Below are 21,132 nucleotides of genomic sequence, written 5' to 3' on the forward strand. Positions count from 1 at the left end.
TCAATTTAAGAGCCCCTGACCACCTTAAGGGTGTTTTGTGCATTTTACTGTGCCATTTAGAAATACATAAGCATACTTTTTGACAATTCACTTCTTTAAATATTTCAGTGTGCATCTCCCAAGAATTTAGTTAATTCTCCTATTGTATGTGGGACATAGAGGTCCAAGAGCAGCTGGCTCTGGGGTCCCAAACAGCAGGGTTAGCCACTCACTGAAGGTTTGTTTTAAAGAGAAACAAGGGGTGGTGAACCAAAAAAAGGAATTTATTTTAGGCCAATACCAGGAAGATAGAGGAGTAGCGTTTCAAAGATTGTCTCCAAAGTGCCAAAAATACTTCACAAGTTTCTGTAAGGAAAATGTGGGACAAAGTTCCCTGGATATGTGCAGGTGAGCATGGCTGGTCAAGTTATTCATCCTTTTGGGATTAGAAATCAGTGGAGTCTTACTAGCTCAAGGAAGTCCTCCCTCCAGGGGGTAGTTTTGGTTCTCAGCAGGGGATGCTTTGTGCACAGGGGTCTTTTGTCTGAGTTAAGAGACTCAGATATGTAGACAAAAAATGATCTGTAAATTGGTAGGGTGGGGAATACTTCTGTTTTATGTCACTCCAGGCAGCTGAGTTTTAAGGTGCTAATTTTTATCTAAATATCTTTTTGAAATGAATTTAGTGTATACTCTGTCAGCACAGGCTAGGTTATGTTAAAGTAACAAACCTAAATCTCAGGTACTTAAAGGTTTATTTCTCTTACTTGTTCAGTGCAGGTTTATAGAGGAGGTTCTGCTTACTCTTGTTTAAGGATGCAAGATGATGAAGAAACCAGCATCTTGAACATGAATAGTCACTGTGCTGGAGGGAAAAGATAGCTTTTCACACCAGCAATTAAATACCTGCTCAGAAAGTGACACATCATTACAATTTATTTGCCCCACCCACCAGGGAGCCAGAAAATGTAGTCTTACCAAGTGCCAGTAAGGCAGAGAGCTAAACATACTTGGTAAACAGTATTTTAACAAGTACTATTGCTACTTAGTGGACTTTTTCCTTTCACTTTCCTAAAGATTAACTATTTATTACTTTGTATTGGCCATTTAAAAGAAAGAACTTGGGGCGCCTGGGTGGCTCAGTGGGTTAAGCCGCTGCCTTCGGCTCAGGTCATGATCTCAGGGTCCTGGGATCGAGTCCCGCGTCGGGCTCTCTGCTCAGCAGGAAGCCTGCTTCCCTCTCTCTCTCTCTCTCTGCCTGCCTCTCCATTTACTTGTGATCTCTCTCTGTCAAATAAATAAATAAAATCTTAAAAAAAAAAATAAAAGAAAGAACTTAATACATTTGTACAGTATTCTTTAACATGGATTAAATCATTAAGCAGTTTAATAGGTATGTATGTAAATTTTATTTGAAAAAAATCACATTGACCTTTTTTTTTTTTTCCCCCTTAGGGCTCAGCTGATCCTCTAAATAGTGCTTTTCATTTGACCTACAACATGGTTTTGAACTTACTACGTGTAGAAGAAATTAATCCTGAGTACATGTTGGAAAAATCCTTTTACCAGTTTCAGCATTATAGAGCAATTCCAGGAGTAGTAGAGAGTAAGTTTAAAATTATCATAACAGAGCCTTCTTAGCTAGTAGAGTAAATAGCACAATTCCTGCATTACTGGCTGCCTAGGCTATTGTTTATTTTTCGGTTAGCCAAATCTTAATTTTTGACCAGAACTGTGATCTGGTCATTATAACTGACTAGAATATTTTAAAATAAAAGAAAACCCTGCTCTAGTATACCTTTCAAGAGTTGGTTCAAATTTAATGTAATTTATTGTTATAGGTATACTATATGATAGCTCACGTTCATGAGTCATAACAAAAGAACCTGGTATATTAAATTTGACCTGTAAGAAGCATGTGTATATTAGTCTTGCCCTTGTACTGTTCTCTCATTATAAAAGAGTGCCAGAGCATAAGTTTGTAAATAAGGAAATTTAATACTCCCAACTGGGATTTCAGTTCAGCCTTTTTAGAATTTCTAGCTCCTATTATGATAATGCTTTCTAAAGTTCAGAAAGTGTTCTGTGGTAACTGTTCAAGTAGAATTGTGTATTGATTCTTACCTTAGAGGATATTTTGTTTGATCATCATGTAAAAGCTGATTAAAATCTAAAACAGAGGCAAAGATTGAAAATAATGGTTTTGGTGGATCTAAAAAAAATAATCCATAGTCATTTTCTTGAAGAAAAACTAGAAAACTGAACAAAAGATACAGAGGAAAGTTAAAATCATTTGTAACCTTACACAGAGCCAGCTGCAACACTCCATAGCTCTTCTAACATTTTTCTTTCTCATATAAAGGTGTTTTGGTTTTTTTTTAAGGTGGGATTAAATACATTAGTTCTGCCTTACCCATGGTTATGTGTCAAGATTCCCAGTGGATACCTGAAATCACAAATAGTACTGAGCCCTATATATACTATGTTTTTTTCCTATACATACATTCATTCCTTTGATAAAATTTAATTTATAAATTAGACACAATAAGGAATTAACAACACTAATAGAAAAATTATAACCATATATTGTAATAAAATTTATGTGAGTGTGGTCTCTTTCTCTCTAAAAATATCTTACACTATACTCACCTTTTTTGTGACGTGAGATGATAAAATGCCTACATAATGAGGTGAACTGAGGTAAATGACATAATCACTGTGATGTAGTATTAGATTCCTATTGACCTTCTGACAGTATGTCAGAAAGAAGGTTGTCTGTTTTTATACTGTATTTGATTACTTAATTAAAACCACAGAATGCAAAGCTGTGAATAAGAGAGAGGACTACTGTATACAGTTTCTATAAAAGTAATGATGATACTTATATTAGTATCTTTTATTAAATATCTACCTTATGCCTACCCTTGTGTTAATACTTTGCATTCATTATTAGCCCAGTGATTTTTGGCTTCTTCAGATTTAATCTGAAGTAGTCTTTGGAAGTATGATTTTTATGATTATACAGTATTTCTGTTTTATAAATGTATTATGATTTATTTAAAAATAAAGGCAAATTTGAGATACTTTTCTATCACAAGTGTTAGTACACTCAACTCAATTTTTATGTAGCCTAAAGTAAATGAATTATAATAATATGCCTTAAAAGAAAAAGGCTTAGAACGTCCAAGTGTCTTAATTTTCTTTTTTTTTTTCTTTTTCTTTACCCTTATCCGGGTGATAGATCATAGTTATTTCCTCTTTAATTTCTCAGGTCGTAAGAGCGGCTTCTTCATTACCAACTATAAAGTTGGAAGGAGCTTTAGCATCATTCTACAGATTTTTTTCTTAAAGGCTCAGGACTCCTTCCTCCTTGAATCCCCACACCACTCATTGCTAAATGCCATGGCTTCCCCATCAGATTTTGATTATACCTTATCAACCATATAGGAACCAGTCATTGGCAAATAACTGGAAGATTGAACTCTAAGATACTTCATGTGTCCTGTCCTCAGCTGCTCCAGTTGCTGGCCATAGAGCAGATCTGGCTTTGTGTGATACCATTCCATGTCTTCAGCCAGAGACACTGAGATAATAACTTTTCAAATACTGACTTACAAGATGACTGTCACTGTAAAACAATATTTTGTCAACAGGCAGTGAACAAGGAGCAGTATCCTCTTGCAGAAACCCCTAGTTTTGGTGTACCTCGATTTGGGTGAAGGTAGGGCAGGGCCCCTATCTGGAATGCAGTTTGGAAACTCTGGGGAAAACTAATCAAAAAGAAATGGAATCTTGATGAGCTACCCAAATTTGAGAATTTTTATCAAAAACAGCTTGATTTGGCTAGATGCACAGCATAAGAGATGGAGACGTACAGACGGAGTAAGGAAGTTACAGAGGTCACAACTGTCCAAAGCCAGTTGTGACTTTATGAAGCAAACTTCCCTGGAAACGTAATGGATGTGACTGCAAGACAGAATTTTACTGAACTTAACTGTTATTCAAGCTCAAGGATGGCCATTGCTTGAAGTGGATTGGATATGGTTGGAGTAGCATAGACTGGATGTAGGAAAACATTGCCTTATTTGCTGCGTGCTATCATCCACATCAGTCATCAACCATTCCTAGAGAAAGGTGATGGGCCTATTTGCTTGGTGCTGGCACCAACTTGGAAACTGGTCCAACAGCTATAGCTAGTAGCTGCTGAATATAAAGAGTATGTGGCTAGAGGTCCACTTGCATCTCTGGTGGTGTTCCCAAGGGATCACAAATTTGTGATTTGGAGAGAGATGTGGAAATCTGTATTGCAACACCTGAAAGACTGTTGGACTTTTTTTTTTTTTTTAAAGATTTTATTTATTTATTTGACAGAGAGAGATCACAAGTAGATGGAGAGGCAGGCAGAGAGAGAGAGAGAGGGAAACAGGCTTCTTGCTGAGCAGAGAGCCCGATGTGGGACTCGATCCCAGGACCCTGAGATCATGACCTGAGCCGAAGGCAGCGGCTTAACCCACTGAGCCACCCAGGCGCCCACTGTTGGACTTTTTATAGAGTGTGGGGAAACCAATCTGAGAAGGACCATCAACCCGTCTTTAATGAAGTAGATAGAATGCTTGTTAGCGGCTTCGAACCCAAACAAGGAAGATTATGGGTTAGAAAAGACCTGATAGGCAAACCCTCATGCGGAGTGCAACTTGGCCAAAAGAAGTAAGCTTGATGAAGATTTCCTTAAAGACTACATTCATAGAGTGTAGTGCACTAGAACTGAGTGCAAAACTACAACATTCTTCAGATTGTGGATATGTGTCATGATGTGGAAAAGGTTGAAAAACTTACTCATCTAATGGAAGAGATCATGAGTGAGGAGTAGAATAAAACCATTGTTTTTGTTGAAACCAAAAAAGATGTGATGAACTTACTAGAAAAATGAGAAGAGATGGGTGGCCCACCATTGATATTCACACTGACAAGGGTCTACAGGACATGACTGGGTTCTAAATTATTTCATACATGGATAATCTCCTATTCTGATTGCTACAGATGTGGCCTCAAGGGCTAGAAGTGGAAAATGTGGAATTTGTCATCAATTACGACTACCCTAACTCCTCAGAGGATTATATTCATCGAACTGGAAGAGCTACTCACAGTATCAAAACAGAGCATACGTATTCTTTATATGTAATAACATAAAAGAAGTGAGCAATCTTATCTGTGTTTCATGAAGCTGATCAAGAGCAATTAATTCCAAGTTGATTAAGTTTTTCAAAGACAGAGGTTCAGGTTGTTCTGGGGGTGGAGGAGGCTTAAAGGATGACAATTGGGATAGATACTCTTTGCGCAAGAGAGCTGAATTCAGTACCTTTAGAGACAGAGAAAATTATGGCAGAGATTAGTTTGCTTAAGAGAGATTTGAAGGGAAAACTTAGAATGGTATTTACTGTACTGCCATTTACACCAGTGGGAGCTTTGGAAGTAATTTTGTGTGGTGGTCTAGAGACCCGTTTTAGAACTGGTAATCCAATAGGCACTTAATGGAGTGGTTATGATAGCACTCAGCAATGTGGAAATGAGGTCCAGAGATGTACATTGGTATGATCCAGCAGGCATATGTATATCCTGCTACTGTAGCTCAATATTTTTAAATATTTTTAAAAGATTATTTATTTAAGATAGAGTACAGGGGAGAAGCAGAGGGAGAGGGACAAGCAGACTCCTCACTAAGTGCAGAGCCCAGCATGAGGCTCAAACCCCAACCCTGAGATCACGACCTGAGCCAAAACCAAGGGTCTGAAACCCAACTGACTGAGATACCCGCTCACCCCAAGTCACCTCAATACTTCAAATAACTATTTTTAAGCTTACAGTAGTCCTACTAAGCAGTTATCACTGGGTCATTGGCTCAGTGCTGGGTATAGCAGTCCATTTTTTCCATCACTCCCAGGTCTGTATCTGCGCACATGTTATATCATATTAATACATCTTTGGAACCAGAACCTTCCCTCTCCCTCAAAAAGAGGAAATTGTTTGCAAACTCTTTGAAGAGTTTATTGGAGTATCTCTCATCTGGTGTTTCCTAAGATCTTGAGACTTTCCCATGGTCTGTACTGCAGTGAAACCAGCTTCTTATACTCAGGTTTCTCTACTTTTAATTGACTATACACTTACTTTTCTGGAGTTGTATATAGCTGTAGTTAGAATCCTAGATATAAAATACATGTAACTTTTTAAAGTGTCTCAGACTTTTGACTCAGTAGTAAAATGGTCTTAGTACAGAAATGATTTGGAGAGAGAATGGGGAGCAGTACTTAAGCCATCCTACAGGTGTTTATTGTCTCCTTGAACTCTTGTCAGTGCTGATTGTTTCACTGACTCCTGCAAACAGTGTTACTCTGTAATTTTAGATGGGGCAGCAGTATTAACATTTCTGTGTGGTTTTTGTTATAAAACTTCTTACTGACTTTAGCCTGTCAAATATTCTTTTATAGTTTTGTAATTGTTTCTCTTTTTGGTAATGTCAGTTGCCGTAATATGTATTAAGAATAGCTTTCTAGTCTTCAGTGAATGGAATTCATTTCCTATAAGAAGACTTGTAGTTCATTTAAAAATAAGGTGATGTATTATGCCTAAGGGAATGCAAAAGATCAGAAGTTTGAGGGAGCAGTCTGTGAGAATGTTGAATATGATAATAAAAATAATAACAAGATAGTTGTAATATCCTCCCTGAGTGTTTACTATATGCTATACTCTTAGCTAAGTACTTTCTGTATCTTTAATCTCTAATTATAGTCTTAGGAGTATGAGTATTTTTGTTATTTTCATTTTGTGGCTAAAGAAACGAAAACACACAGATTTAATAGAGGAGTTTGATCATTGGAATAGAATTGAGAGTCTAGAAATAAACCCAGTCACCTGTGGTCACTTGATTTTCAGCACGTGCTCTTGGGGCAGTGGGCTAGCTATATTTAAAAGAATGAATTGAACCCTTACTGTATATATAAATTACTTGAAATTGAATGGAAGTCCTAAATATAAAAGCTAAAACCATAAATCTCTTAGAAGAAACCATCAGTTTAAATCCCTATAACCTTGGATTTGGCAGTGATTTCCTTTTTTTTTTTAAGATTTTATTTATTTATTTGACAGAGATCACAAGTAGGCAGAGAGGCAGGCAGAGAGAGAGGGGGAAGCAGGCTCCCCGCTGAGCAGAGAGCCAGATGTGGGGCTTGATTCCAGGACCCCGAGATCATGACCTGAGCTGAAGGCAGAGGCTCAACCCACTGAGCCACCCAGGTGCCCCTGGCAGTGGTTTCTTAAATAAGACATAAGCAACAGAGGAAAAAGTAAATTTGTTATAATCAAATTGAAAACTTTTGTACCTCAGTAGGCACCAACAAAAAGTAGAAAGAAAGCCCACGGAATGGGAGAAAATAATTTGTAAGACACATATCTGATACAGATCTAGTTTCCAGAATATGGAAAGAACTCTTATAATTAAACAAAAAGACAGTCTAATTTTTAAATGGACAAAGTATTTGAATAGACATTTCTCCAAAGAAGATAAACTATTAGGCAACAAACAAGTACATGAAAAAGATGCTCAACATTTCCACTCCTGGGTATATAACCAAAAAAAAAAAAAATTTTTTTTTTCACACACAAAAACATGTGAATGAATGTTCATAAAAACATGATTCACAGTAGCTGAAAGGTGGAAATAATTCAGTCCATCACCTGGTAATCAGATCACTAAAATGGTATACCCAAATAGTGAAATAATATTCAGCCATAAAAAGGAGTGAAGTGCTGATACATGCTATGCTGCTATGATATGAACCCTGAAAACATGCTCAGTGAAGGAAGCCAAACACAGAAGGCCTTGGTATACTGTGACTGTATATATATGAAATATCTAGAGTAGATGAATCCATACAGATAGAAAGTAGACAGGTTGCCAGGGGCTGGGGGAAGGAGAAAATGAGTGTTTGCTCAGTAGATATAGAGTCTCCTTTTCAGGCAGTGAAAATATTTTAGAACTATGTGGTGGGGATAGTTGCATATGTTGTGAATGTACTTTGAATGTGTTCATGGTGAGTTTTATGTTTTGTGTATTTTACGCCAGTTGAAATAGTGTTTGTTCACAGTGGGATGTAGGCATAATGAAATGAGTAAGGAAGGGAGGTCAGCACTAGATGCAAGAATTTGAGCAGAAAATGCTATCATAGATGGTTAGATGAGCTAAGAGAAAAATTGGGGAAAAGAGTTTGTGTTTTGGTTACTGACTGAGTAGAGAAAGAACTGTGGTTGAATTGCCTGTTCTCAGTGTTAGTGACCTAGACCCTGATGGTGCTGGAGGTCTCATGACAGTAGCAAACTAGATTCTTTCTGAAATTTAAAGCAACTATTACTTAAAAAGTCCAAAATAGTTCTGTCTAATGGGACTTTCTGCAGTGGTGGAAATGTTCTGTATCTGAGCTATTCAAGTCCAGAAGTCAGTAACCAGTTGAGTTACTGACAGTTGAGTATTTGAAATGGTGCTAGTGTTATTGAGGAACTAAATATTTTATTTAATTTTCATTAATTTTGATTTTAAAAGCCACATATGGCTGGTGTCTGCTGGTAGTATATTGGAAAAACCTGATGTACACATTTCTGCCAATACAGAGAGTTTTACTGGACAATGAGGTGTTGAACAATGTAGGCCTAGAATTCTTTATTAGTTAATTACCCTCTCCCATGTCCATAGGGAGAGTAACAGCTCACCAGATAGGGTCACCTTCAATTCAGACTCAATTTGAGGATTCACAGTTAGTGACTTGGGGGACTTTAATGTAGAACCTTCATGTAGAAAGAATATACTCAGAACGACGTGCAGTTATCTCTGAAGTCTTGCCACAAAATTTCTAGTTTATGCAAGCTTTGTTTCCTACATTGGTAGAAGAAAAACAGATGTATCTTTGTATAATTTACATAAAGTATTTCTTTAATATTTTACTTGTGTTTTATTTACAGAGGTAAAGAACTCAGAAGAACAGTATAATAAAATAGTAATACCAAATGAGGAAAGTGTCGTCATCTATTATAAAATCAGACAGCAGCTTGCCAAACTGGGTAAAGAAATTGAAGAATATATTCATAAGCCAAAATATTGCTTACCATTTCTACAGCCAGGTCGTTTGGTAAAGGTATGTCATTTTGAGTAAAGATTCTAATTGTTGTTCTGTATTAATTACATTGTTTTGCACTATTCACTTGGAATTGATGAGGGGTGAGATCATTTGTGAAGGCCTCTTAATCTCCACTGATTTTCATTTTGGGGGTTATAAATCGAAGAGATACTTTTGGTGTGGGCATATGAAGTGTTTCCAGTTATGAAATAAAAAAATAGAAGCAGTTTTGTGTGCAGTTTTAAGTCCTGGATGAATTCATTAGCTAATAAAATATAAAAGATTTCATATAGTCTCAGAATAAATACATCATATCATTTTAGAAATTTGTTTGCCAGGGCCACCTGGGTGGCTCAGTTGATTAAGTGTCTGCCTTTGGCTCAGATCATGATCCCAGGGTCCTGGAATTGAGTCCCACATTGAGCTCCTTGTTCAGCAGGGAGCCTCTTCTGCCTCTTCCTGCTGTTCTCCCTGCTTGTGCTTGCTTGCTCGCTCTCTCTCTGACAAATAAATAAAATCTTTAAGAAAAAAGAAAAATTTGTTTGCCAGCTGAGATACTCCTCTTGTTACTGTTTTAGAGGCCTATATTTGGTGATGATTTTTTTCTTTAGGGTTTATATCTTTTTCCTTAAGTTTAACTGATCTTTCAAAAAATATGTTACTAAGAACTCTCAAAGTTTTATTAGCCTATAATGTGGGCATGGAAGTCTATAAAACTGCTTTTTGAGCATAAATGTTTTTATTTACTTGCTTCCCTTTCTTTTTAGGTAAAGAATGAAGGAGATGATTTTGGCTGGGGAGTAGTGGTGAATTTCTCAAAGAAGTCAAATGTTAAGGTAAACCATTGCCCTTAAGGTAGAATCATATATAAATTTCTAGTAAAAAGTTTTTTCAGACTCATGAAACTGATCAAAGTAGAAATAGCATTACATTAAGAGAAGCTATAATAAATTCTTCCATAGGAATTAGATTTTTTGAATAATCTTAAATTTTGTCTTCAAAGTGCAGTTATTTTACAAACAACAACAAATTTTAATTTCATGACAGTTCACATGTCTTCTCTGAATTCATCAATACTTTTTATAATTTTTTTTTTATAATTTTACTCTTTAAATTGAATATTAGAAAAAAATAGCTTCTGATATGGAAAATTAGAATTTTGATTTAGGTATATAATAGAGAGTTGAAGAAAAGGTATTAGAGGAGCTAGTCAGTTTTACTTATTCTCTTTAAGGGAGAACAATAATAAAGTTGGCTTTGGCCATTATTTATATAAATATTTTGAAAAGATAGTATGTAAAGTTAAGAAAAATTTTATTACTTTGTTAGATGAGTGACTATCTTAAAATTAAGTTAGCCACCCTGTCATATTTTTGTCTCCCAATATGTGACCTCAGGCAGCATTTTGTATCTCCATGTATATTTTTCTTTATCTTTAAAAATGAATAGGTTGCAGGGCACCTGTGCGGCTCAGTCCGTTTTGTGTCCAATTCTTGATCTCAGCTCAGGTCTTGATCTTGGGGTCATGAGTTGAGGCCCCACACTGGGCTCCACACCAGGTGTGGAGCATCCTTTAAAAAAAAAAAAAGGAAGAAGAGTTTGCATAAGATTCCTGCATACTCATAAAGCTGACCATCTCATGATTTTGTTGTCATTAACTTTGTTCCACCTGGGTATAGAGAAAGTAGAAATTAAGCTTTGGGATTGGAAGTTACTCCTGAAATATGTAAATAAATTTAGAGATAATAAAACCATTTCTTGGGGGAAACAAGTTCATAGGTTTGGGGGTACCTGGGTGGTGTGTTTGGTTCAGCGTCTGCCTTCAGCTCAGGTCATGATCTCAGAATATCCTGGGTTCAAGCCCTGTATCAGGCTCCCTGCTCAGTGGGAAGTCTTGCTTCCCTCTCTCCTTCTGCCCCTTTCCTCCTGCTTGTGCTCTCTCTCTCCCTCTCTTTCAAATAAAAAAAATAAAATCTTTAATTTTTTTTTTTAAGATTTTTTTATTTATTGATTTGACAGAGAGAGATCACAAGTAGACAGAGAGGCAGGCAGAGAGAGAGAGAGGGAAGCAGGCTCCCTGCCGAGCAGAGAGCCCGATGCGGGACTCGATCCCAGGACCCTGAGATCATGACCTGAGCCGAAGGCAGCGGCTTAACCCACTGAGCCACCCAGGCGCCCCCCAAAAAATAAAATCTTTAAAAAAAAAAAAAGTTCAGGGACACCTGGGTGGCTCAGTGGGTTAAGCGGCTGCCTTCGGCTCAGGTCATGATTCCAGCGTCCTGGGATCAAGTCCCACATCGGGCTCCTTGCTCAGTAGGGGGCCTCCTTCTCCCTCTGCCTCTGCCTGCTTCTCTGTCTGCCTGTGCTCGCTCTCTCTCCCTCTGTCCCTGACAAATAAATTTAAAAAAAAAAAAAAAAACTTAAAAAAGTTCATAGGTTTGTGATGGGTGTTTTTGTGAATGATCTGTGATTAATCCCACTGAAGAACTTCTTAAGGATATTTAGTTTGTTATTACCATTTTGATACATTACCATCTTCATTTGTAATTATAAGTTTTGTCTTTTAAGTATTGCCCCACTTGTTATCTCATTTGAGATAGTAAAGATATAAGTAAAGTGCATTTGGAACTCAAGAGGAGGAAGAAATTGTATCTGAGCTATTAGAGATGGCATCTAATTAGGAAAATAATTTGAAATTTTTAAAGGAACCTTGGAGAATGAGTAGCATTCATTTGGTGGATATTTATTTACTGCTGAAGGAACAGTGATATGCAGCAGGCCCAGAACATTTCAGGTAAAGAGTGAAATCTTTTAGAAGTATTGAAGTTACCACAGAAAATGATGAATGGATTTGAGTATATTCAGTCTAGATACCTAAACATTTGAAAGCACTGGTAGGTGTTTGAAGATTAGTTGGTTGGTTGATTGGTTTGCTTGGGTTTAGTTTGGTGCTTTTTTAATCTGTTTATTTTTGAGGGAGGGATTGATCTGATCAGAAGTTACTGTATTGACAGTGTTTGAAGGATATTGAAAGAGATAGCATAGTAGATACAAAGTTTGTCTATTAAGGAAATTTACTGTTTTGGGTGAGTCAGAAGGAAGATGGTAATAGGAATAAGGGTTCAGGTGGAGGATACTGAAGAACTAGAATGGACACTCTTGAATGGGAAGTTGGGGGGAGCTTTAGTGATGATAAGATTTCAAACTTAGATATGTGAAAAATTGGCTGTATTGAGCCAACAGTATTAAACTGGATAAAGTTTGCCTCTCTCTTTCTCCCCTTCCCCCACCTTATTTTAAATATACAGTGAAGTAAAGCTTGGAATTTTAACCTTGACAAAGATTGAATGGATTTTATTCATTTGAGCCAGGACAAGACCTCAGATATGACTTATAGGCTTTTATATTTCCTATTTTACCACCCTTAGCCATGGGAAGACTATAAAATGCTTGCCTACCTCTTCTCCCTTCCAAAGACACACACTGTTTTCTTGAGGAACAATTATTAGTAACAAAGGTATGATCTTCCTTGAGAAGAACTTGAAAGAATAGTCTTCATTTAAACTTCTGACAGCTGTTAAGTTGTTTTTCATGTACAATGAAAAGAGTGGCTTTAAATGCTAAATGTTGTGGTTCCATTCATACTTTTTTTTTTAAGATTTTATTTATTTATTTGAGAGAGAGAATGAGAGAGAGAGAGAGATCATGAGAGGAGAGAGGTCAGCGGGAGAAGCAGATGCCCTGCTGAGCAGGGACCCTGATGGGGGACTTGATCCCTGGATTCTAGGATCATGACCTGAGCTGAAGGCAGTTGCTTAACCAACTGAGCCACCCAGGCACTTCTCATTCATACTTGTATAACCCATGGTGGAAAAGCCTTTGCCAGTTTACTAACTTAGTTATATCTAAGAGAATATTGCTAGGACAGAATGTTTTTACTTGTCATGTGCTGAAGTGCTATGGGTTTCTTTCACTGCAGGTTTTACATTTGTTATGTGTTTGTTTTTTCAGCAGTTTTATTGAGATATTATCTACGTACTATACTGTTTACTCAGTGACTTTTAGTAAATTCACTGTCACCACAATCAATTTTAGGATGTCTTCATCCCCTCAAAAGTTTTAGGATGTCTTCATCCCTTCAAAAAGAAAAGGAAACCTTTGTCATTACACCCTATGCTCCCACACCTTCAGTCCTGAGCAGCTACTAATCTACTCTCTGTAGATTCTGAAAATTACATAAAATTGAATCATGATACAGTGTTTTGCTGCAACTGTCTTCTTAGCCTAATGTTTCCAGGGTTTAAGCATGTTGTAGTATATATCAGCACTTTGTTCTGTTTTGTGACTGAATAGCATTCCATTATACAGATAACGACATTCTGTTTATCCATTCATGAGTTGATAGACATTTGGATTGTTTCTACCTCTGGGCTATTACAAATAATACCTCTATGAACATCCATGTCTGAGTTTTTGTGTAGACATATGTTTTCATTTCTCTTGAGAGTGAAATTGCTGGATCCTGTGGATACTGTATGACCGTTTAAAGAACTGCCAGGTTTTCTAAAGTGGCTGCACCATTTCACATTCCCATTAACAATGTATAACGGTTTTTATTTCTTCACATTCTCATCACACTTAATGTCTGACTTTTTTATTACACTCTGTATATAGTGCTGTCTCATTGTGGTCTTGATTTGTATTTCCCTGATGACTAATATTGCCAAGGATCTATTTATGTGTTTATTGGCCATTTGTATGTTCTTTGGAGAAATGTCTTCACCTCTTTCACCAACCCACATTCAAATTGAGTTGTCATTTTATTACTAAGTTATATGAGTTCTTTATCATATTTGATTTCCAGATATTTGTCTCCCATTTTGTGGATTATCTTCATTTTTTTTTTTAAAGATTTTATTTATTTATTTGACAGAGATCACAAGTAGGCAGAGAGGCAGGCAGAGAGAGAGGAGGAAGCAGGCTCCCTGCTGAGCAGAGAGCCCGATGCGGGGCTCGATCCCAGGACCCTGAGACCATGACCTGAGCCGAAGACAGAGGCTTTAACCCACTGAGCCACCCAAGCGCCCCATCTTCACTTTCTTGATAGTGCCTTTCGATGCGCAGGTTTTTAATTTTGATGTAATCCAAATTAAGTCTTTTTTTTTTTCTTGTTACTCATGGTTTTGATGTCATATATAAAAATTACTGCCAACATCAAGGTCATGAAGATTTACCTCTGTGTTTTCTTCTAAGAGTTTTATAGTTTCACCTATTATATTTAGGTTCCTGATCCATTTTCAGTTTTCTGTATGTGGTATAAGGTAAGGGTCTACCTTCATTCTTGTCCTAGCCCTGGTTATTGGAAAGTTTTTTCCTCATTAAATGATCATGTCATCCTTGTCAAAACTCAGAAGATCATAGACACATGGCTTCACTTCTAGACTCTCAGTTCCATTTCATTGACCTCTGTCTATTCCAATGCCAGTACCATATGGTCTTCATTTACCATATCTTTCTAGTTAAGTTTCAAAAAAATAGATTTATGAGTTCTCCAACTTTGTTCTTCTTTTTCAAGATTGTTTTGGCTATTCTGGGATCCTTACAGTTTCATATGAATTTGATTATTTGCTTGTCAGTTTTTCCAAAGAAGTCAGCTGGATTCTGAGAGGGCTTGCACTGAATCTGAATGTGGAGAATACTGCTGGCTTAACATAATTGAGTTTTTCATTCATGAACATAGCATGTTTTCTTTATATTTACACTTTTTTAAAAAAGATTTATTTATTTTAGAGAAAGTGAGAGAGAACAAGCTTGGGATGAGGGGTAGAGGGAGAGAATTCTCAAGCTTCTCCCACCTAAGCAAGAAGCCCAGCATGGGGCTAGATTACAACCACCCTGAGATCATGACCGGGGCTGAAATCAAGATTCAGTTGCTTAACCAACTGAGCCACAGAGGTGCCCCTTATTATATATTCTTAATTGGTAACTTACTGTTTTTCAAGTATAAACTTTCACTTTTTTTCTATATATAAACCCATGTTGTATCTGCAAATAGAGATGTTTTTCTCCCTTTTCAGTGTGGATGCATTTAAGTTCTTTTTTTTTTTTTTTTTTTTTGCCTAGTTGTTATGGCTAAACCCTCAAGTACAATATTAATAGAGATGATGAGAGCAGGTATCCTAGTCTTTTTTCCAGATTTAGGGAGGAAACATCCAGTGTTTATCCATTATGAATGATGTTAGCTCTGGGTTTTTGTTAAGTGTCCTTTACCAAGTTGAGAAAGTTTCTTTCTATTCGTAGTTTGTTGAGTGTTTTTGTAATGAAAGATTGTTTTGTTTTATCAGATGCTTTTTATGTACCTATTCAGGTAATCATGTGATTTTCTTTTTTAAATTTATTTGACAGACAGAGATCACAAGTAGGCAGAGAGGCAGGCAGACAGAGAGGAAGAAGCAGGCTCCCTGCTAGCAGAGAGCCTGATGTGGGGCTGGATCCCAGGACTCTGGGATCATGACCTTAGCTGAAGGCAGAGGCCTTAACCCACTGAGCCACCCAGGCGCCCCCATGTGATTGTTTTTAATTCTGCTTTGTATTTGTTCTGATGTGGTATATTAGGTTAATTGATTTTTAAGTGCTAAACTAACTGAATTCCTGGGTAAATCCCACCTGGTGCTGCATTATTCATTTGATTTTTTTGGTGGATTCATTTTGCTAGTATGTTACAAAAGACTTTTGCACCTACATTTCCTGTGATGTCTTTGTCTGGGTTTTGTAACAGGTTAATGCTGGCCTCATAATGAGTTTGGAAGTATTCCCCTTCTCTTCTGTTTTTTGACCAGTTTTTGAAGAAATGGTAATAATTTTATTTTTTTTAATTGGAAGAATTTGGCAGTGAGAACACCTGAGCCTTGGCTTTTATTTGAGTGTAGTTTATGATTATTAACTCCGTTTGATAGGGTCTATTCAGATTGTTTATTTCTTCTTGGGTTAGTTTCAGTGATTTGCTTTCTTAGAAATTAGTCTATTTCATCTAAGTTACCTAATTTACTCGTATATAATTGTTCATGGTATTACTTTATAATCCTTTTTATTTCCAGAAGGTGGTTTAGTAATGTCCTCTCCTTCATTTCTTATTCTTATAATTTGAATCCTTCATCTAGTTAAGTGTTTGTCGATTTTGTTGATCTCAAAGAACCAGCTTTTGGTTTCACTGATTTTTTTTTCTACTTTTCATTATCATTAATTTCTGCTCCATTTTTGTTAATCCTTCTATGTGCTAGCTTTAGTTCTAGTTTTCTGGGTTTTTTTTTATTGCCTTAAGATAGGAAGTCAGGTTATTAATTTGAGATATTTTTTCCATTTTGATCCAGGCATTCATGCCTGTAAATTCCCCTCCATGGAAATATTTTAACTGCATCCCGTAAGTTTTGGTGTAGTTTTCTTCATTTTCATTTACTTCCAAGTATTTTCTAATTTCTCTTTTGATTTTTTCTTTGATCCACTGGCAGTTTAGAGGCGTGTGTTAATTTCCATCTATTTGTGCCCAAATTTCTGTCTGTTTTTTATTTCTAATGTCATTACTTTTTTCTTGAGAAATAATTGTCATATTTCAGTCCTTTCAAATTTCTTGAAATTTTTGTTTAATGGCCTGACATATGGTCTGCCCTCAGAATGTTTTCTGTGCAGTTGAGGAGAATGTATATTCTGTTTTGGGTAAGATATTCTATAGATCTATGTTAGGTCTGGTTCGTTTGTGGTGGTGTTCAAGTCTTTTGTTTCTTTTCTTGCAAATCTTTGTCTATTTGTTCTATGCATTAAAGTAAGGTATTGAAGACTCAACTATTTTTCAATTGCTTTATATCCCTTCATTTCTATCAATTAAAGTGTGTCTCCTATACACTGCATAGTCGGATCTTTTTTTATTCAGCCTGAAAAATCTCTACCTTTTGTTTGGTTTCCTTAATTGATTGGTTAATCTATTTACATGTAGTGTTATTGATGTCATTGGATTTGTGTCTTTCATTGTGCTTTTTTTCTTCAGTCTCATTTCTTTTTTTGTTTTTCTAGTTCTCTACTGCTTTCTTTTGCATTAAGTGTTTATGTTCTAACATAACATTTCAGTTTATTTTAATGATTTCTTTCTCTACTTTTTATATTTTTTTCTCTACATCTCTATTTTTTGTTTTCTTCTTAGTGGTTGTTAGGGTCTTTCATATTCAGTATTTCCGTATTAACTTAATAGAATAAATTTCAGATTTATACTGAATTCCATTGATATGTAGAAACATTACTCCCATATACACTTGTTCCATTTTTCCTCTGTCATATAATCTATAAGTGTTACAAATCCAACAATACATGTTACAATTATTACTTAATATGATTTTATGATTTATAAAGAAGCTTAGAGAAGAAAGAGCAAGTATTTATTTATAGCTTTTATTACATTAATCTCATTATTTATCATTTCTGGTTTATTTTATTGGATCCTGTGGATTCAAGTTACCATCTGGAGTTATTGCCTTAGCTCAGTACAAATGTGCTCCTACCCATTATTACCAACATACCCATTATTAAGTATATGGCAGACTTAATAATTTACTATGTATGTATAGTTTCATTTTTAAATCATTTAGTAGGAAAAGAAATAATTTTTATACTGTCTTTTATAGTTACATAATTACTGTTATCAGTGCTCTGATTTTTCATATAGATTTACTAATGTCTAGGTTCACTTGCTTTCAGCCTCAAGAATTTCTCATATTTTTTATAAAGTGGGTTCTGCTAGCAATAAATTTTCTGTTTTTGTTTATCTGGGAATATCTATTTCTGAAAAACAACTTTGCTGGATTTATAGATTCTTGGTTAATATGTGTTTTTCTGTGAATATGCCAATCACTGCCTTCTGGTCTCCATTGTTTTGTTTTTGCTGAGAGGTTTCTGCTGTTAATCTTAACTGTGGTCCACTGTAAGGAGTCTTTTGTTTTTTTTCCCCTCTTGCGGATTTCAAGATTCTCTGTTTTGGCTTTCTGCATTTTCACTATGATGTGTCTCTGTTCATCTCTTTATACTTATTCTACTTTGAGTCCATTGAACTTCCCAAGTATGTAGATTAATATTTTTCAGTTAATTTGGGACATTTTCAGCCATTATTTCATCAGATATTTTTTCATCTTTTTCTTTCTTCTCCTGGTACTCACATTCTGGGTGTATTCTACTTATTGGTATCCTGCATTCATCTAAGGTTTTGTTCATTGTCTCTTTTTTCCCCCTGCTTTTTGGGTTACATAATCTCTCAATCTATGTACAAACACTTTCTTCTGCTACTTCAGAAGTAGCAGTGATTTCTTTCATTTCAGGCATACTTGTACTTATGAATTAAAAATTTCCTTTTTGGTAGTTTTTAATCATACCTGTCTCTCCATTGATATTCTGTATTTGATATAACATTGTTATTTTACCTTTCTTTACTTAATTACGATTCCTTTAGTTGTTTGAAAATACTTATACTAGCTACCTTTTAAGTCTTTGTTTAATGCGATATCTGGTCATCCTCATAGGCATTTTCTTCTGTTGCCTGCTTTTTTCTGGTATTTAGGTACTGGATCATACCTTTCTATTCATGTCTTACAATTTTTTCTTTGTAATTGAACATTCTAAATAATATAGGTAGCACTCTTGGTACTGGTCCCTCTTTCCCTCCCCTCACACTGTTATATTGTTATTTCTTGTTTATTAGTTTAGTGATTAGCTTGATGGAGTGAAGTCTGTTCCAGTCCCACTTACAAACTTCTTTGTTCTGAGTGACACTTTAGGACTTGTGGTGTATGTGAAGCATGGAAGCAGTATCCTCAAATTTTTTTTTTTTTTTTGAGATTTTATTTACTCATTTAGAGACAGAGCATGGATAGGCAGGGGGCTGAAAGAGAGGGAGATGAGCAGACCCCTGTGGAGTGGGAATCCCTCATGGGGCTCAATCCCAGGACCCTGAGTTCATGATCTAAGCTGAAATCAAGAATAGGATGCATAACCAACTGAGAGAACCAGGGGCCCTAAGCGTCAGATCTTTATGGCTTGCCTCTCCCAGCATGACAGCAGTGCCTTAAAGGTAGGGTAAACAAGGGTAGTTGAGGCCTCAGTATTCTCAGCAGCACTGCACCTAAGATAGAGCCTCGGGCCAACCATTGGTGGCTGTCAGAAGTAGGGTGCCCCCAGCACTCAGCCTCATTTGCCCAGAACTTATGCTCATCAGTGGGTTGGTGGGAGCAGGATAAGCAATGCTGCCATCCTATGTCTTTTGGGAAGATGGCCCTCCAACTGAGAGCTGCAGGGAGAGGGAGCCCTACTGTGTTTTTTGATTCACTAGTCTGCAGTTTTTGTCTTGCTGAACTAGGAGAAGTGAGGTGGAAATGAAATGATCTTGGTTTAGAGATCAGACTCCTGTTATTTGTAATAAATTTTGTGGATTTTCTTGAATAGATGTTTCTTCACCTCCTGTGTGCCCTGAGAACTATTTCCAGAGACTTTACATGGTTGGTTTTTTATAACTTTCCCAAGTTTGCTAGAGAGCAGGGTTTGTGATGCATTCTTCATGTCGTCATGCTGATAATTGATGTCAGGTTTTATATTTTTAAGGGAGAAAAATTATACCTAACATAATTATAATTACATTTGCACACACATACATAGTGAACAAGTTTTTAAATGATTTACTTTTCTTGGTCCTTAATCCATGTATAAAAGTAGTGCCAACTGATGAGAATTCTTTTAAGCAAATATGGAATGGGACTAGAGTAGAACACATTTCAGTTTTTTTTCTGCTTAAGTTGGTGGTGAAACTCATTTCTCCACTGAGTTACTTACATTTGTTCACTAAAAACATGAAGTACTTAATTTATTGATTTTTGTAATCTAGGTCAGAATACTAATAACAGAGATTTTTGTGGTTAATAGGGTGTGGTAGAAAGAGGAAAAATACACAGTAAGGAAGAAGATATTAGAAGCATTTTAAATAGATAAAAATGTAATTGTCAACATTGTCAAAATTTATTTTATATTTCTTTACCTTCTACAAACTTGAAATTTTCATCAAAAGTATATTTTAATCTGATAATTTCCATTTATAGTGTGAAATTAGCCACATTTTAAAAGTAATGAAAAGTTAGGAAAAAGAGAGTTCAATTATATGATTAAGAAGTTAAAAATAAGGATGTAGGTGTAAAAATTAAAAGAATGTATATTAAGACCATCATTAAGCCAACTAGAACATTTAGTAACTATTCTCTTATGTAAAGGATGACACTGTTGATCCACCTTTACCACAGTATAGAGCTTAGAAATAGTTCAGTGAAAATGATTTTATCATCTTTATTTTTAGAGAGAGAGAGAGAAGCACACAAGCAGTGGGGAGAGACCGAAGGAGAGGGAGAGAGAGTCTTAAGCAGGCCTCATGCTCAGCACAGAGCCCAACTCTGATACCGTGATCTGAGCCAAAATCAAGAGTCAGACACTTAATCAACTGAGGCACCTGGGTGCCCCGAATTATTTTATAATCTTTAAGAAATACTTTTAACAGAAGATTTCCATTTAATGCCTCAATAAAGAAGTCTTTGAAGGGTGTTCCCATAGTACGCTTAAGGATATCTCTGTAATGTGAATGATTTTGGTAACTTTATAAAGAAAGATGACGTAGATTTCTTGAGTTCCAATGGTCACTTCTCTGATTGTTTTGCTTACAGAGGAAGAATATTAAGTTTAAAAATAAAATCCATAGGATTGGAACTAAACACAAAAGACAGTTTTAGATTATCTAGATATAGTACAGATTGTTCATAAATCTTAGATTATTTTTGTTTGAATACTCACTTGTCCCCTAATCCTTTGGAGTTCATTCATTCATCAAACTTTGGAATGGGTCTTACCCAGAGGGTTTTTTCCCTTCTGGAGGCAAAGATAACAGTCATTGATTCTCCTTACAGTCTTTTGTCCT

At 36.0% G+C, this 21,132-nt stretch overlaps 1 protein-coding gene and 1 pseudogene across 1 annotated transcript in view; both read left to right on the plus strand.

Annotated features, from left to right (window-relative positions):
• The window catches only part of MTREX (Mtr4 exosome RNA helicase), a 102,954-nt gene that overhangs the window by 44,198 nt on the left and 37,624 nt on the right, over positions 1 to 21,132 (plus strand). The window contains exons 16-18 of the mRNA XM_047729478.1: positions 1,435 to 1,585; positions 8,989 to 9,161; positions 9,911 to 9,979. Coding sequence (XP_047585434.1) covers positions 1,435 to 1,585; positions 8,989 to 9,161; positions 9,911 to 9,979 — 393 coding nt within the window. The remainder of the gene's footprint in view (positions 1 to 1,434; positions 1,586 to 8,988; positions 9,162 to 9,910; positions 9,980 to 21,132) is intronic.
• On the plus strand, positions 2,646 to 5,869 carry LOC125100181 (probable ATP-dependent RNA helicase DDX5; annotated as a pseudogene).

The sequence above is a fragment of the Lutra lutra genome, chromosome 5 (genome assembly GCF_902655055.1).
Source record: "Lutra lutra chromosome 5, mLutLut1.2, whole genome shotgun sequence".
NCBI lineage: Eukaryota > Metazoa > Chordata > Mammalia > Carnivora > Mustelidae > Lutra > Lutra lutra.